This window comes from Poecilia mexicana, unplaced genomic scaffold, assembly GCF_051168715.1.
Source record: "Poecilia mexicana isolate PSO_F unplaced genomic scaffold, ASM5116871v1 scaffold_9, whole genome shotgun sequence".
NCBI classification, from domain to species: domain Eukaryota; kingdom Metazoa; phylum Chordata; class Actinopteri; order Cyprinodontiformes; family Poeciliidae; genus Poecilia; species Poecilia mexicana.
In genome coordinates this window covers 26,898,508-26,915,406 of record NW_028263378.1, presented here as the reverse complement: position 1 = coordinate 26,915,406, position 16,899 = coordinate 26,898,508, and the positions used below count along the sequence as shown (strand labels likewise).

At 40.3% G+C, this 16,899-nt stretch overlaps 3 protein-coding genes and 1 non-coding gene across 4 annotated transcripts in view; 2 read left to right on the top strand and 2 right to left on the bottom strand.

Moving 5' to 3' along the window:
* Positions 1–54: 54 nt before the first annotated feature.
* On the bottom strand, positions 55–5,212 carry trmt2a (tRNA methyltransferase 2A). Its single transcript, XM_088009076.1, has 12 exons — positions 5,071–5,212; positions 4,070–4,700; positions 3,859–3,967; positions 3,460–3,641; positions 3,195–3,309; positions 2,998–3,113; positions 2,813–2,924; positions 1,927–2,049; positions 1,659–1,734; positions 1,469–1,585; positions 1,286–1,382; positions 55–404 (listed from the first exon to the last, which is right to left on the bottom strand). Exons 2-12 carry the CDS (start codon positions 4,687–4,689, stop codon positions 260–262), a joined length of 1,812 nt encoding a protein of 603 aa, XP_087865202.1. The 5' UTR covers positions 4,690–4,700; positions 5,071–5,212; the 3' UTR covers positions 55–259.
* A 920-nt stretch (positions 5,213–6,132) lies between these two features.
* Positions 6,133–11,565, top strand: ranbp1 (RAN binding protein 1). The gene is made up of 6 exons (XM_014994840.2): positions 6,133–6,271; positions 7,530–7,663; positions 7,934–8,091; positions 9,152–9,280; positions 9,355–9,423; positions 10,302–11,565. Exons 1-6 carry the CDS (start codon positions 6,257–6,259, stop codon positions 10,448–10,450), a joined length of 654 nt encoding a protein of 217 aa, XP_014850326.1. The 5' UTR covers positions 6,133–6,256; the 3' UTR covers positions 10,451–11,565.
* Positions 9,654–9,781, top strand: LOC148157727 (small nucleolar RNA SNORA77). Its single transcript, XR_015764354.1, has one exon. It is a non-coding gene; the product is annotated as a small nucleolar RNA SNORA77 (small nucleolar RNA).
* Positions 11,566–13,018: 1,453 nt separating the features above from the next.
* zdhhc8b (zDHHC palmitoyltransferase 8b) overlaps positions 13,019–16,899 on the bottom strand; it is an 82,422-nt gene continuing 78,541 nt past the window's right edge. Inside the window, exon 11 of the mRNA XM_014985980.2 lies at positions 13,019–16,382. Coding sequence (XP_014841466.2) covers positions 16,271–16,382 — 112 coding nt within the window. The 3' untranslated portion in view covers positions 13,019–16,270. The remainder of the gene's footprint in view (positions 16,383–16,899) is intronic.

Genomic DNA, 16,899 nt, shown 5'->3' with positions numbered 1-16,899 from the left:
AATGTCTTTACTGACATCTAGAGGCGCTTTGGTTTATTCAGCCACACAGAGAGGTAGAGAACGGTCTTTATTCTTCATGTACACAGTTTGTGCAAGTTCTTTACCAGAAATGGTGCGTATCAAACCAAAACTTTCAAGACTTTGTTTTGTTACCAAAAAAAAAAAAAAAAAAGGGAAAAAAATTACTAAGCTAGTTAAGTGTGTATACATTTAGAAAATAGAAAGCGCTAAAGTTCAGCTGATCTGTTTCTGGTCGATGCTAAGTCTGCTGGGAGTTGTAGTCCACTCTTTCAAACAGGAGAAGAATCTCCACATGCTTGGTCTGTGGAAACAGATCCACGGCCATCGCTCGCACCGGACGGAACGGGGCGCCGTGAACTCTGTTGGAGGGAGCTCTGCACAAGCTGAGGAAGACAAAAACATTGACCATTAATTTGAGAAATCATATGCTTTCCTTTTATGATAGTTTGAGCACCATCTAGACATGGGCTGGGTAAAAGAATGCCAAGGTCTAATCAAAGTGACCCAAGAAAAAACCCACTCCATCCAATACCCAGAGCAGATTTAACCTGTAAAAAGTAAGATACATTTGGTATCCATGGAAACGTCAAGCTCTTCTTGACTAGATGCCCAAAGGCAGTGGGACAAATGCCAGCAACCAGGAACCTTCATCAAAAAGGCATTGTAGGGAGCTCTGGTAGTGCCAAAAAGAATATATATTGGTGGTTTTTAATTTTTTTTTACTTTTTTTGTAAAATGTGACTACATTTTCTTTTACACTAGATAAAAAAATACATTTCAATTGGAGTGAAATATAGCAGTTTATTTTATTATAATTGAATTTTAAAAAATCTAACAATTTTAGACATTTAAAAGTAAGTTTAAGTTTAGTATGTAAAAACAGTAAATCCCCAGTTTTGTATTTTTTGTTTTACTAAAACCTTGAAATTTGCTTCATTTTACCAAGTCTGCATCTATGGTTTCTAAAAGTTTGCAGCCTTATTTATATTTCTAAAAAGTTCATATATTCTATAATGAAAAGGAAAAATGCTGGCAAGATATAAAAAAATCCAAATAATTTTATGTTGCATCTGTTTTGTGAAACTAAAGCAGCTGCTGTAGTTACACTTCTGATGGAGTCTCCCAAGTGTTAGCTTTAATTTTAATTTGAAATGGCTGATTTGATTTGGGTATGTTATTTTAAACACTTCAGAAAATCCTGTGAGGCTTCTATTTAAAATGGAAAAGAATTTTTCCCATGGGTGAACAAGCTAAAAGTCCTCACTCGATAAAGTTGGTCATGGCCGCCTTGGCGTTGCACGCCACGTAAACCAGCCTCTTCAGGTGTTCTGCTCTCCTGATGGCGAGGATGACCTTGGTGTCTAGTTAATTACAAAAAAAAAAAAAAAAACTCATCACTGCTCTTCAAAACAACCAGATCTCGCATTTCTCCGGATTATCTACTCACGCAGGCCCGCCCTCGGTGGATCCACGATGGCCGTGACGTTGGGGGACACCAGAGCGTTCAGGATGTTGGGGAACACGTCCTCGGCTTTTCCGCAGTGAAACTCGACATTACTGAGATCTTCACATGCAAAAAAATAAAAATAAAAACGTGACTTCATGTTCGTGTCCACGTGAGGAAACAGCTGTCGTACCGTTAAGCTTGGCGTTCATTTTGGCGTCCTCCACCGCTTCCTGACAGAGCTCGATGCCGATCACCTTTTTAACTCTCTAGAAAACAAAAAGGTTAGAAACTCCATGAACTTTCTTCAACATGCAGTTGCTGATATCTTCCACAACAGTAGGATGTGTTCAATATAGCCTGGACAAACTTTAGATATTTAAGCAATAATCCAGTTTATTCTGAAGACGTTTATACTGCCTACATGGTTGTTGTCATTACGTAAAAAACACAAAAATCACTTTAGCGAGTGAGAGGCCGATGGTTCCCGTCCCACAGCAAACGTCCAGCACTGTGCTGTCTTGGTCGAGCTGAGCCCATTCCCCCACGGCCGAGTACAGCACCTCGGCAGCCCCTGTGTTCACCTGAAAACAAACACACAGCACTCATCTTCAAGGACAAAGACTCAAAAAGAATGAATATGTGTACAGTCTCCTTGTGCACATCTGTTAAGTACGAGAATGATGCTAATTCTGCCATCACAAACATAAATGTGTTGGATCTAGAATGAGACTGAGCAAAACAACATCAGAGTCTGTAGGAATACCTGTGTTAAACAAAAGAGATTGATATCTGGGAAAAGACATTATGCATACGGTGGAGGATCTGTCATGCTGTGGACTTGCTTGGAGAATTAAAAAAAAATCTCTGATGTGCTACTGCAATAAAATAGATTATTTTGAGTCAAGTTTATTTGTATAGCACATCTCAGCAACAAGCCATATCAAAGAGTACAATACAGTACATTTTGTCAAACGCCATCATCAAAATATATCCATCAAATATATTGGATCAGTGTTCCAGTTATTATGAATCAAAGGGAACTCTAAAAAAGTGGAGGTTTTTGCCTTGGTTTAAAGGAACTCTGTTTCAGCAGTTTTGCAGTTTTCTGGAAGTTTGTTCCAGATTAGAGGAGCATAAAAACTCAACGCTGCTTCTCCGCGTTTGGTTCTGGGGATTTAAGGCGTTTAGCACACATTTGCCATGCATGACCATAAACATGGCCACCACTGTATCTGTCATTGATATTATTCCATAACACTAACCTAAATGAGGTTTTTACAAGATCAATTAGAATTTTTTTCTAGTGAGATTCTGTTAACAAGTGGCCATGTATCTCCTGCTTGCCTGAAAGAAGGAGTGCGGGGATATCCTGAACTTCAGGCCGAGCAGCTCCTCATGAATGCAGCTCTCTCCGGCCACGAGCTCGCAGGGCAGGTCCTCTAGGTTGGGAGATGTCCTTAAAATAAAGCCGAAAACGTGTAATTAACTCCAGATCATTCTGGGGACTGATTCAAGCTCATCTTCCTCACCTTTGACCCTCTCGGACAAAGTGCAGGGAGGTAATGCCACTCTCTTTACCCTCTCCTTCGAGAAAATACGTCTTCATGGAGTTTTTCAGGGCGCTGAGCTCCTCCTCTTCAAGTTTCTGTGAGAATATAGAGCGGGCTTCACAAGGGAAGAAATCAACAGTAAATGACATGCAGCTAAACTGACGATATGTCTTCACCTGCGGGTTGAAGAAGATGATCGCCATAGCTTGCTTGGTCCTCGTAGTGCGTACGGTTAGCTGCTTCCAGTGGCCTTCGTACGTCTCAGGACTGTACACAGAGTACTTGGTAGTCCTGTTTCCAAAGTTAGAGAGAAAAAATACATGAAACGACAAGCTACTGACATTTTCCAAGCTTGGAATAAGAACTCCTACAATAATTTTTTCCGAAAACTTGAAAAGACAGCATCCTGTGGAGATTGGTGGTATTCAGTGGTGGAAGCACCTGATAAACTTCTGGAACTCGTGGACCACCCTCTTGGCCTCGGCGGACACATGGCAGGTCTCCGCCGGTCCCACCACGGCGCACGAGCCTCCTTTGTACTTCCCCAGGCGGAAGCCGATGGTCTTATCCTCCCCGTCAGCCCCCACTGAGATGAGGAACTCACACTTGTTCCTGTACTCCGTCTAACCGAGACCCAGAAACACGAGCAGAAACATTTACATATTGTACAAGACTCTTTGAATGAAACTGGTTTAGACATTTCACCACCAACACTTAATTTCTAAAAGACCTGAAAGAAGTACAGACCCTCTTTTACAAACCTAAGCTACAAGCCTAGGTTTGTAGCTTAGGCTTACGCAGTCTTTTAAATAGTTAAATATTGGAATGTGGGTTAAATACCTGTGTTGGAGAAGGTCGAATTGCTTCGAGAGGGCAACACATTTTATTGAATTTTCCTTTCTGTGCAAAGAGCCACGGCAACATGGCCTTGTTGGTGCCACCTATCTCCCTGAAGACCAGAACATGAAGGGTTAGTCGCAGTGAATCGTACAGAGCATGAACGCAATAAACAATTCATCTGATATGGATCCAGATGAATGGGGCCACCTACTTGGCCAGTCTCTGCAGAATCTCCACCACCTCCTGCTCCTTGATCCTCAGCTGCTCCTCGTAAGGCACATTCCACAGAGGAGTCACGGCGTTGGCTATCTGAACGCTGAGCGGCTCCTCTTTCTCCTCATCACCCCTCTCTGTTCTCTTGGACGCTGGCTGCCCCTCTTCCTCCCCTTGCTTCCTTTTCCTCAGGATGGGGTCCGCTTTGGGTTTGGCCAGCCTGACGCTCAGGACCTGGCCCTTCCACTGCATGCCGTGCACCATCTTCATGGCCTTGTCACGCTCCTCCTCGTTCTTAAAAGTAACGAAGGCAAACGTCTGCTTGCCAAAGAGCTTGATCTTGTGTGGGTTTAGGCCGTGCTTGGCCAGGAACTTCTTCAGGTCGTTGAATCCGACGAACTTGGGCAGGTTCCTGATCTCCACTTTGTAGATCTCTGAGGTGAAGAGGTCTTCTTTGATGTAACGGTACATGTTGGTGTCGGAGGTGACCTCGCTGCCTTCAGCTGGAGGGTCAGGCTTGGAGGCATCAGTTTTGGAGAGTTGAGTGAGATCATCGCCAGGTTTCTCCTCCTTTGAGGATGCAGCCTCTAACGCTGCAACACCACTCAGATCCGCCATCACTCTTTTGGCTGTCATAACACAATCATAAGGCACATGAAACTTAAAAACAAACATTGTAAACAGTCTAGTGGTGCTTATCGGTATTAGCAAATGAAATTAATCACACCAACTTCAATGTAGCAGTAACCTTTTAGTTTTTCACAGTTGCCCAATGTTAATATAAGGATTTCTAATAGGAGTGTTGGTTGTCCGAGGCTCTTAAATACATATTCATCACTTGAGTTAGATTATAATGTTTAGATAAACACAGAAGTTACATATTGTTCAGAGGAGAGCATTTCTGAACATTCAGAACTTCCCAGCTCATGTTCACCGGCATCAACGTCAACAGAGACTTAGTCCCATTAATATTCAGTGGATATTTTCCACGCGCCTTACCTCCAGATGTAACGTCGATTTCTCTTCCACCTAAGCTGAACAGGGCGTCGCCATGTTGGTCCGACCACGTGCAGCGTCAACTGTGAGTTTCTTAAAGTGATAGTGTCGCTTTTGCATTCGTACAAAGATAGAGACAGACTGTGCAGAATGAGACCTGTGCGAAAGACGTAAGAGAACTGCAAAAACATGTGTATTTGACTTTTAACAAGACTAAAGAGGAACTTTTAAAGATGTAAATCTAGTAGCGGCAAAACTAAGCTTCAAGGGGAAAAATAATCTCATGGCAAGCACAACATTTTGAGCAGATCTCCCATCATTTTTGAAAGAAAATAGCACTTGTTAGATTCAATTTATTTCATACTTTATTGCTACTGGGTTTTTACCTTACAGCAAAGGATAGCACCCAAATTTGGTGTCATATAATTTACTCTTTTCATTTGACAGCACCCCAAGAGGAGCAAGAAACAAAGTCTTGAATGCACATGCTCAAATATGATTTGAGAAAAGATTTTAAGATTTAGGACAATGCTAAGTTATTTAAGTATTGTTTTTGAATCCAACAGTCTCCTGGTTCCACCCTTCACTTCATAGTACACAGTTCAATTATAAAATTCAGATTGAAGTGATTTTATAGCTTTTACTTTTTGTGTCCCATCCAAGTGTGTGAAACGTGCTTTGAATCCCAAACTCGGAATAGGTAAGAAGTTAGAGGTTCAACTAGAAAATGCAAATGGTTTGCTGTGAGTATTTAAACACATTTGAATTAATTTTCTTTTCTTTCTTTCTTTTTTTTTGTTAAAGGCAAAACTGACTCCTGCTTTGAATGGCTGCAGTCTCAAGAAATTATCCAACTTCTAGAAAAAAATTATTTAAGTCGTCCCACACAATTAGCTTTTGATTCGTTTAATTTCTGAAAGTAAAGTCAATTATTTGCAAAGTGTTGATGAGACGTTTTAATTATTCCTTCACCCTATAATGTTTTTGTGAAATAAAATCAGAGTTTCCTATGTCTGAGGAGAAAGAGGCTGCTCCCTCGCGCGCTGTCATGCTGGGCGCGCAGTCATGCGCAGAGAATTCGGCGCGCGAAGCTCCAGCAGGAAGTGGGAGCAGCTGAACGCAAAGGGCGGCCAGTTTGGGATTTGAACCTCTCACACAACTTCCATAATCTGTTAACATCTGCTTTACTATGGCAGACACGAAGGTAAGGACAGGCTTTTTAGGTTAGTTAATAAATACGCTTTAATTTAAAGCCAAAATTTTTTGATGGTAGTTAAATTTTGTTGCGGAAATTTGACAAACCTGGGCAAGGAAAAAGAGAAGCCGACAAGTATGCCATTTAACTGTAGAAAATATGTTTGGGAGGATTTTTCAGATATAATACATAAGGAGAATCTATTTAGTTTCATGTAGAATCGTAAGAAGTGCTAAGCAACACATGAGACGCTTGATTTTCTTTAACATGTCGCTTTAGAGTTGAGGTTTACGAGCTCGAAGAAGTCCTGTGAAGTGTGCAGCCAGTCAGCATGTTAGCCTCCTTACTCTACTCACGAGCATCATTAAGCAGTGAATACACTTTGCTATAATATATGAATATTATTATTTTTGCCAGCTAACTGAACCGAGTCAGTGTGCCGCACAAAAATAACGGGTTCAGTAGCGTTACATACCTTTGTCTGCTTATTATGGTAGCTAACGTTAGCTTGCTAGTGTTAGCGTCAATGGCTGGGCGCTGAAGAAAGAAACTCCGTTTGCTGTTGTATTTTAGCGTAACGTTATACGAGAGTCTGACTTTACTTAATGTTTATGTCATTATATGCAAGTTACCGCTTGCCTTAGATGTGATAGGGAGTGTCTAAATAGACTAATGGTTTTTAGCAATTAGCTGTTAGCCTGCTAAGGTGGAGGCCTCTTTAATAAGCCGGGTAACTTTACAAGTTGACAGAAAATTAAAGTGAAACAGCAATTTGTTGGTTGGCGTCAAATTTAAATGAGATCACAACAATCTCTAGCTCCATATTTATTACCCACTAGCTAAACCAACAGCTGTGTCTTCAAGCTGGGATAAAACCTTCATGTTATTTAAAAAAAATTCAGCTTTTAAAGTTGCAATAATTTGAAAATCTTTGTTTTGGGTACTTCATAAAGAGTTATGAGGTTATTTTCCTTAAAAAAATTTTAATCACATAAAGCCAAATGGTATTCAGTAAGCTGGGGTCAGCAGCAGCAGTCATGTACAAAGGGCTTTGTCTGCTCCCTCTGTCCCTCTGTTGCTAAAGCTACACATATAATCCCCCCCCCCTCCTCCATTGAACCATCGCCCGTTAGTGCCTTCACTGAAATCACTTTGTTTTAGATTATTTTAATCCATAATGCACACCCCAGATTATAGGAGGTTTGCTTAGACAGGGTGCTTCTTTTCATTGTTATTGGAGAAACTAATTTCACTTTTTTCCCTAAAGGACCAGGAAGACCATGAAACCCCTGGAGACGGAGCCGAGGACACTAATCATGATCCCCACTTTGAGCCCATTGTGTCTCTTCCTGAGCAGGATGTTAAAACATTAGAAGAGGACGAAGAGGTGCTCTTTAAAATGTAAGTTTTTGCCACCTAAGTTTTCACATCTCAGTTTATATCTTATTGGATGAAAATGCACAGCAATTTGTTGATTAAATATTTTAAAATCCAAGTTTTGTTTAGATTCCAGAAGGTAACACGTATCCTCTCAATATGTGGTTGATATTTAAGTGTAGCATAAGTCAAAGAAGCAGTTGTTCCAAAGACAAAAAAAAAACCAAACTCTTTACCAGACTGTCACTTCAATTGTGTCTGCATCTTTGAAACAAAGTGTTGCTGTCTACCCAGGCGAGCCAAACTGTATCGCTTTGCCTCTGAGAACGACCCTCCAGAGTGGAAAGAGAGGGGGACGGGGGACGTGAAGCTGCTGAAACACAAAGAGAAGGGCACGATCCGCCTCCTGATGAGGAGAGACCGAACTTTGAAGATCTGTGCCAATCATCAGAGTGAGTCAGCTTCCCGAATGCTGTCTAACTTGGTATCACTGGAATATTTCCCAGTTTAAAAAAAAAAAAAAAATGTTTCAGGTGCTACAACACACCATCATGATCTATTCAGGGTTTCCCCCAGAAAACCTGCTAAGCCTGGTGTTAGGGGCGATGTTGGGTGGTTCACCAGCGGCCCGCCGTGTTTCTGTGTTAAAGATGTTAGGTTACAAAATTTGGAGGTGCACGAGCAGGCATCATCATTTTAAAATAATATCACGTGAAGCCAACAGCCAGGTGCAGAGACGGTGCAATTGGTTCACACTCCCTCACGTCCACTTCAGTGTACCATCTATAAACCTGGTGTAATTTGTCATTACTGTTAGCAGGGGGGTTTTTTTATGCTCGTTTGTTCACCATTTGAGATAAAAAAAAAAAAACGACGCTTAGCCTGATGGGAGGTCACGTAAAGCCTGGCAGCCCGCCCGGCTTACAATACCCTGAAGGAAACCTGGCTGTTTTTTTGTTGTTTTTTTTAAGGTAACGTCTTTTTAGGTGTGACTGTGACCATGTGCCACAGCATTCAGAGCCCCACAAACACAGATCTCACTCTTGAAAACATTCCCATTTCCAATGCGCTTCCTTTGGACACCAGTCGCATAAAGAAGTGTGATTTGTATCACCAAGCTGCAAGTTGCTAACAGTGTTTTCAAATGTATTGATATTTATTGATGCTTTTATTGAACAAACAGTGGAGAAAATAGTAGAACTAACAATCCCAACAGTAAGGCCAGTAATGGGGGATTTTAAACACCATTAATTGGAATTTGTCATGACAAAGATAAATAAAAAATAATCGTGATACAAAATGTATCAAGATAATGCAATAAATTCTCACCCCCTACTTGTTAGCCAGAGAGAAAAGGTAAAGTAAATAATGTTCTAGCACATTTAGGCGGTTCTGCTGGACTGAACTAACATTTCGCATCGATGTTAAACTGCGAAGCGGTGTTGTCCTCAAGTAGACGCACATCCAGCCACTTCTCCCTTTGTAACAGTCTGACCTTCCTGTAACCTGCAGTCAGCCCGCTGATGGAGCTGAAGCCCAACTCCGGCAGCGACAGAGCATGGGTGTGGAACACACTAGCAGACTACGCTGACGAATGTCCCAAACCAGAACTCCTGGCGATCCGCTTCTTAAACGCAGAAAGTGAGTAGTGTCCAGTATTTAGAGAAGGCTGTTCCTGTTTGCTCCAGCTGACAAACTGCATTTTCCTTCAACAGACGCTCAGAAGTTCAAGGTGAAGTTTGACGAATGCAAAGAGGAAGTTAAAAAGCAAGTAGAGGGATCAGGTACATAATACATAAACCTTTTTCATTTTTAGATTTTCCTAGTCTATTTAGTACATTTCAGTGTGCTGGTTATTGTTGTAGACGCATTTGAATAAAACAACAAGCATTACGCATTAACCTTCAATTAATTTAGCTGGATGATGTTTGGTAGAATTTATTTCTAACAAAAAATAAATTCTACCAAATGAACTGACATAAATAATAAAAACGTTATAAAATGTAAATACAATGCAGACACACTCTGTTCTTTGCTGCTTACTCCAGCTTTGGACTTTTTCTGTCTGCTACATAAACATGCATAATGTAACATGACTAGCTTTGCTAAAAGGCTGCTGGTGTTGCATTTTGCTACATTGTGCCTTCTTTTTTAAATGGACTTCTACTCATTTTTGGTTAAGAGGCAACTTTTTTCTTTTCTTTTTTTTTCTTTAAATACCATCACATATTTCCATCAATTGAAATGTATGACGGCGTATTAGGGCCGTTGTAGATAAAAAAATAATAAAGAGGAGCAACTTTCCACCACAAAATCGCATTATTTTGAGTTTGAAAAGAAGCACATTTGCCAGGAAAAGAAACTGAATTTTTTAATTAAAATAAAAAAAGGAAACATTTCTGATGATGTCCAGAAATCAAACTTTTTCAAATATTTGCAATTTCTCAAATTTCTGAGATGAATCTGAACATTTCAGGAGGGGTTTTTCTAGCAAATTTTTGACTTTTCAATCTTGGACATTTCCTTGTTTCTGAGTTCTTTGTGCAGAAATTTATTCTTTGAATCTACAATGGCCTTAATATGCAGTCGTAGAAATCAGAATACATTTTAAGACAAGAAAATTGCTGAAAATGTTCATGGATCCTGTATCGTTTCGCCACAGGCAACACTGACAGTGCAAACAAGGTGGCAGAGAAGCTGGAGGAGCTTTCAGTAAAAGATAAGGCATCTGAGGGAAAGAAGGAAGAGGACAAAAAGGAAACTGAGAAGAATGAAGATGAGAAAAAGGAGGTGAAAGCTGACAAGAATTAAGAACCAAGAACTTGCTTTGCTGATCTTCAGTTTTTTTTCTTTTTTTTTTTTTCTTTTTTTTTTTTTTTTGTTTTTGTTTTTTTCAGTTTTCCTCTTTTTCTACAATAGACTCTATGAACTGAATTTGGACTCTTGCATATTAGTTTTTTGTTTTTTTAAATCTGTTTTGCCTCAAGATCACAAGTCCTTGAAGCCACTGGAGAAAATATCAGAAGCAAAGTTAATAACAAATATATATTTTTTCTCTGACCCTGTTCCCATTCTGTTCAGTGGAAGCCAACACTTTTCAACCCTTACTTTTGAGAGTTCAACATTACTATTAACAAACTGTGAAAAGAGGCTTGTGATAGCGATGATTCCCACATTGGGGTATTTTTTGTTTTGTTTTGCTTTTTGTTATTCTGAAGCAGAGGTCATTTGTAGGGTGAGAGGATAATGTAGCCTGCTCATTAGCAGCACCAGGTCAGGAACCAGGCATTATGGAGGCGCATTTTGAAGGTGAAACCCACTGATGACTCTCTATGGGCCTGTACGTCCTATCCACACTTCCACTATTAGACGGCAAGGAGTAGACGTCTCTTTGAGGTGATTTATCCCTCGGTTTAGTCCAGTCTGTGGCAGAAAAAGGAGGAATTCACTCTGGACATTGGGGAGCATCAGATGAGCGTTTCGAAGTCACAGTGTCCACCACGAATCAGATGCACTTAGTTAAGAATCTTTTTTTTTTCTCTCTCTCTTAAAAAGTCTTGAAAACTATTAAGTCCAAAGTGAAAACGGTTCATTAATTTGTGCAGCTTTTTCTCTCTCTTCCTCCCCGCCCCCCGACTCATGTTTCTCATCAGGAGATAAGTTTGTATGTTTTTAGCTCTTAACATTCCCAGACTTCAAAGCATGTAAAGTGTATGTAACGGAGTGCGCTCCATCTTGGTTCTGTGTTCGCACCGCCCGCTCCTTTTTCTTTCCACCGAATACGTTCTTTCTACCTTGACTCTTCAGTGCATCCAAGTGCCAGTGCATCTGTAAATACATGTATATGGATGAAATGTTGCTCTTCGTTTGCACTCAGATGACCTGAAATGTTTCCTCCTCCTTCAAATAAAAGCTGGTAAAGATCACACGCTTGTATCCATGTATAAAAAAAACGCATCTCAGTAAATGAAAATGTCATCGGAAACATTATTTCACTAATTCATTTTAACATTTGTAACTATATAGCTTTATTGTGGCTAGAATTAATGAAAACTCGCTTTTCTAGTAGGAAACTTGAATATTATAAGGAAAATAAAAAGGATTTTTAGTACTGAACTGTCTCCCTACTAAAAATTCTGTTCATGTGCTTTACAGCATGTTCACTCAATTCTTAGTGATTTGTCTTGCATGCTTTAGTAACCATTGGTCCGTTTAACAATGTGAGCCAATTTCAAATCCTGCTGGAAAACAAAAGCACCTCAATGAAGCTCGTCAGGAAACCCAATACAATTTACTCCTGTGGAAAAACTTCAGACCACTTGGCAACCATCCAGGTAAGAAACTTCTGATGTCTGGTTAATGCAACAACTGTAGCTCGTATAATGGATGGGATTTCTTTTTCTTCTGGTGGCTCTCGACTCTCGTCTCAGTGCAAACATTTTGAATATATAATACAATTTCACTATTTCTGTAAATTATTCTAAAACTATATAGGATATAAACTTTTATTAGAAAAATGTATATTTTTAAAACTTTAGATGTCAAACAGTGCCACGTTTATTTACGAGCTTAAGGCGGTTGGGCCACACGAGACAAGAAACCGGTGTTCTGATATTCATCAACTCTGGAGCCCGGTTTAAAACAATATCTACGCCCAGCCTAAATAACTAACTTTTGCGGCTTCACCTGAAATGGTCTCCAAGTTGACGGGGCCAAAATGCCTTAAACCACCTGCTGAGTGAGTCAGTAAGTTGCTGCAGCGCTATGTGTTGAAATCCCTGTATTTGTTTTACGTTAAGTGTTTTCTGAAACATTCTAAGTTTGACTTTTTTTTTTCGTCCCTGATGGCGTTTTGGAAGCCATTTTTGTGTCTAAACAAAGCAGCAGACACTGCCCAACCATGGCCTCTCAGCGGTGGGTTGTTTGGCTGCTGGCGTCCCTAAAACATTCGAGGAGAAAAAAATGTCATCTGGAACCATCAGCAGATCGACGATGGACACTGAAACGATCACTACAAGCAAGCTGAGGATCCACCTGACTCATCAAAGGTAGGTAAGGTCAAGCAACTGGCGGGTCCAGATGAAGTCTCAAAGTGAGAGCTGTTGCAGGTTTTGACAGTATTTACCATATTTTACTTTAACAGGTTACTTTAAAAATAATTGTTTACAACAGCCTGTGATGACGAATTTTGGTTGAGGTGTACAGTGATCATGATGCTGTCCAGAAGAGGGCAGTCGTGCTCAATTTGCTCCAATCACCACTAAAGTCTGTCTGACTGGTGATTGGAGCATATTGAGCTCTGGCGCCCTCTTCTGGACACAATTCATATAAAACATCAGTTCCTCTTGCAGGTGATTATCAAGAATGAAACAGATTCGCTCAGAGTTGGAAATTTTATTCTTTCAGGTCATGGGAATATTTCCTCTTCACAAAAATAGGAACACATATACAGCTATTGTGTATTCTCTATTATACATATATGTCTTTGAAACAAAATGGTTGGTCGTTGTCGACCGTCAGGAATGGGGCCCTGACCTGCAGTGATGTCCATCCTAGGAAAGGAACATTGGCGTAACGGCAGTCACCTTAAGGTGGAATGATGGTTGGTTGCATTCAGAGGCATGGTCAGACAGGGGTTTGAAAGTCATTACAAACAGGAGTTAAGTAAACAAAACAACCATTACATTTTATTGGTTCACCCAACCATCACATTTGCCAAAATAGCCCTGTTGACCACAGCCTCACAAGAACGTTTTGTTTAAGGCAGCTGGGTGAGACCTTAAAGAGCAGCCATGTTGGTCAAACTGTTAGTAAAGGTTCAACCTTGGCAAATGACTACCACAGCCTCTGGTTTTTCTGCTTTGAACTTCAGAGAAATTTAAACCAACCGGATGAGAGGAACTGGGGTTTCCTAACTTGCACGTTCGAGTCGCCCGTTTTTTTGTTTGTTTGTTTGTTTGTTATTCTTTTGCAGTTGAAAAGGTTCACCCAGCCCAAACTGCTCTCCAGAGTCACTTTCTGCTCAATCTGATTGACAGATTGCATTTCATTGTCTCTCAGCAGTGTTTCAGACACACTTAACTGTGTAGGAAACAGTTTCTCCATTAAAAAAAGGCAACGGTGGCTTTTCTTGTAGCGCAAACAAATCTGACATGTAGCTTGTATTAATTTCTGCCTTTCAGTTTTGAAAAGTCATCAAGATTTTACATCTCGACAGCAAAGAAAAACGTCGATGCGCTGTACCAGACAGCCTCTGCAAATAGTCCGATTATTTCCACTCTACTTAAGCGCAGATGTCACCCGTTTGCTGTGTTCGAGAAGTATGGCCACATTTGGCATTGATAACTGAAGGCAGCTATAATGACATGCACATTCCTTGACCTGTAATGTTTGACCATAAGGACCATGTGACCGCTCACTAGTCATGTCACTTTAACGTTACTTTCCACAACACAAATCTATCAGTTACGATTTACCATAGACTTATTCTTGCACAGCAACGTAAAACAAGCAATATTTCAGTTCACCCATTGTCCATGATCTGATTCATCTAGTGAATTCATGGCAATGTTATATTTACAGACCTGGACACATTTACCGGCAACTCTGGTAAAGATGTGTTAAAAATAAGCCTTAAAATAAGTAGATTTTTTTGCTACAGTAGCATAATTTGACAGTAATTTTTTGAGTACAGTTATCCAGATGAAGAATAAAAACATGTATTAAAGAAAATCCTAACGTGGCATATTTATTGGTACTCCTGTTATTAGTACTTTGCCTTCTACAGAACAACAAAGTTTGCATGTTTAATTTAAAATGTCCCTGGTATGTAAGGAAAAAAAACTACTAATACAAGTTCCAAAAAGCATTCCAGAAGAGAAAAAGGCCCCACGCCATCACAGATCCTGCACCGTATTTTAGTGGGTTTGAGTTGCTATTCCTCATATTCATTCTTTATTACACACCAAACCTACCTGAGGTATTGCTGGAAAGCTCAATCTTAGTCTCATCTCACTTTCCAGCTATTCTACCAGAAAGACAGCAAATTCCATGTTTTCTTTTGTGATGTTAGGAACAGAAAAGCATTTTTACTGGCATCCCTTCAACACAACCTGTTTTCAGTTGCTATGGGGACTTTGTGGCAGCAGGACGCCAGTCTTTGCGGTAGATCTCATCACAGTGAGCTTTGGAAATATTTTTACCATCTGCCTTGTCACCCTGCTCACTGTAGGGTGGCAAGATAAATATAGGTCCCCGTCAAGCCTGGGTCTTTTAATGTCATAAATTTACTCCAAGAAATCAGTGCCGTGTATTAATACTCAGCAGTTCCTAGAAACTTTGATCAGCTTTACAAAGTCTAAATAAAACTTTTCTTTTAAAGTGACTGGTAGGAGTAGCACTCCTTGTGCCACATGTTTAAAAACTTTTATTTCTTTAGATATATTTTTTTTTTACCCCCAACTGAATAAATATACTCAAGTTAAAGGTTACATTATTCAGAAAAATGAATCAGGTTTAGATTATGCTACTGCAAGCAAAGATGAAATCATTTCATAATTTTTAAGCATATCTACCAGGAGCACCTCACTTTAGACATTAAAATTCAACCAAAATGTAGGTATAAAAATATGTATCAAACATGGTTTTTAAGAGATTGGGCATGTTAAAGGAAAAAAAACTAAAATTGTATCAAAAAGACACCTTATTTGACTCTCATTTTTAAATCACATGTATATATTTTTTCCTTTATTTGATGAAACATGAGTTTTTTTTGGGGCTGTGCAAGTCTGAACTTATCAGGAGTCCGTGAGAAATATTGTGATGAGGTATACTAGGATTTCAGAATGCAAACATACCAGCCCAGCTCTTGTGTTGTAGGATAGTCTCTGAAACACAAGGGCACACAGCTCCATACCGCCCTTTGTGAAGGTAAGGGAGGGAAAGAAAGCCCTAAATAATCTGCAATAAACATCAAGGGAAAAAAACACATTCATAATATATGAATTCATGTCAACTAGCATGTCTGCTGGTTGCATTAATTCCTGAGAAAAAATATTTTTAACAAACACAAAGTTATCTTTTCCTTTCTTCCATCAAAAGCAACTGAATTTGGAATGCAACCATCAGACGAGATGAGAATAAAACCTTCTCTTTCCACTCCTGTTATGTTTCCTAAACTTCCTTGCTGACTCTCAAAGCCTTTAAGATGTCCATCACAACACCCCCGAAGACAATGTGGACGGTACGGGAGGAGAAAAAGTGAAGCACCATGAATTCTTGTCACGTCGGACCCGAGCAGCAGTCTTCTTGCCGAGGTCCAGATTTCCGGAGCAGCCGCCTCACGACAGGCTGCCGGACTTCCTGTTCCACCGACCAAGATGGTGAGTCAGAATTATTGACGACAAAAGCCTTCACGCTCACACACACATCACTTCTTTTTTTTTTTTCCCACTACTCTTCTCCATCAGCACAGATTCATACGGTATTGCTTTGACACCCTCACACAATGAGTTCCTTTGATTGGACAGTTAAATCATATCACCAGGTACTAACGAGCCCCGATTGGACAAAAGACAATTTCTCCCCTCCACGGCGATGTTGTTGTGAACAAGCTGAGGGTGCTTTCCTCGCTCACACAGATATTTCGTATGTGGTGCCTCCGACGCCCGTCACCTTTTTGACGTTACCGTGGCGACTGGGGCTCAGGTGGCAGTCCATCTGCCCGTTAACTTTCATGGTCTCTCTAAGTGGAAAGAGGAGACAAAAACAAAGACGATTCAGCACCAAAAGAAAAACGCTTCAACGCAGAACAAGGAGTGGAAACATGCAGGTTACCTGTTCGGATCTCAAAGAATGAAATCTCAACAGCAGCATGGAGGGTTATTTTGGTGTGTTTCATTAGCGGAGAGGAAAGGAGATGGAAGACAAGTGGTCAAAACGAAGGCATGCACGTGAAAACGAAACTGGGACTCAGATCATTTTATTAAACAGACAAATTGAGAAAGAAAAAAAATGGTATTTTCTAGAAGGCAATCATACAGGACATGTGCAAAGTCACACCGACAGAACGAATGAATAAATGGAGAACAGAATGCCATAAACAAGACCAAGATGCTACAAGTTGCCTCAGTTAGGCATAACACATTAGAGGTGATGAACTGTTGGCTGTGATCACCAGAACAAGCAGAGCTTCCAGTGGAAAGTCCAACAGTTCCCACTCGATCGCTACCATGCATGCAGCCCCCTGGGAGGGGGGCAAT

Bases quoted from the DNA above. Each gene is read 5' to 3' on its own strand.
- trmt2a (XM_088009076.1), bottom strand. From the start codon at position 4,689: ATGGCGGATCTGAGTGGTGTTGCAGCGTTAGAGGCTGCATCCTCAAAG. The intron at 3,642-3,858 runs GTATTTAACCCA...GGTCTCGGTTAG, and splicing joins TTCGACCTTCTCCAACACAG to ACGGAGTACAGGAACAAGTG. The intron at 1,586-1,658 runs GTACGACAGCTG...TTGCATGTGAAG, and splicing joins AATGAACGCCAAGCTTAACG to ATCTCAGTAATGTCGAGTTT.
- ranbp1 (XM_014994840.2), top strand. The intron at 9,281-9,354 runs GTGAGTAGTGTC...TTCCTTCAACAG, and splicing joins CCGCTTCTTAAACGCAGAAA to ACGCTCAGAAGTTCAAGGTG. The intron at 9,424-10,301 runs GTACATAATACA...GTTTCGCCACAG, and splicing joins AAAGCAAGTAGAGGGATCAG to GCAACACTGACAGTGCAAAC.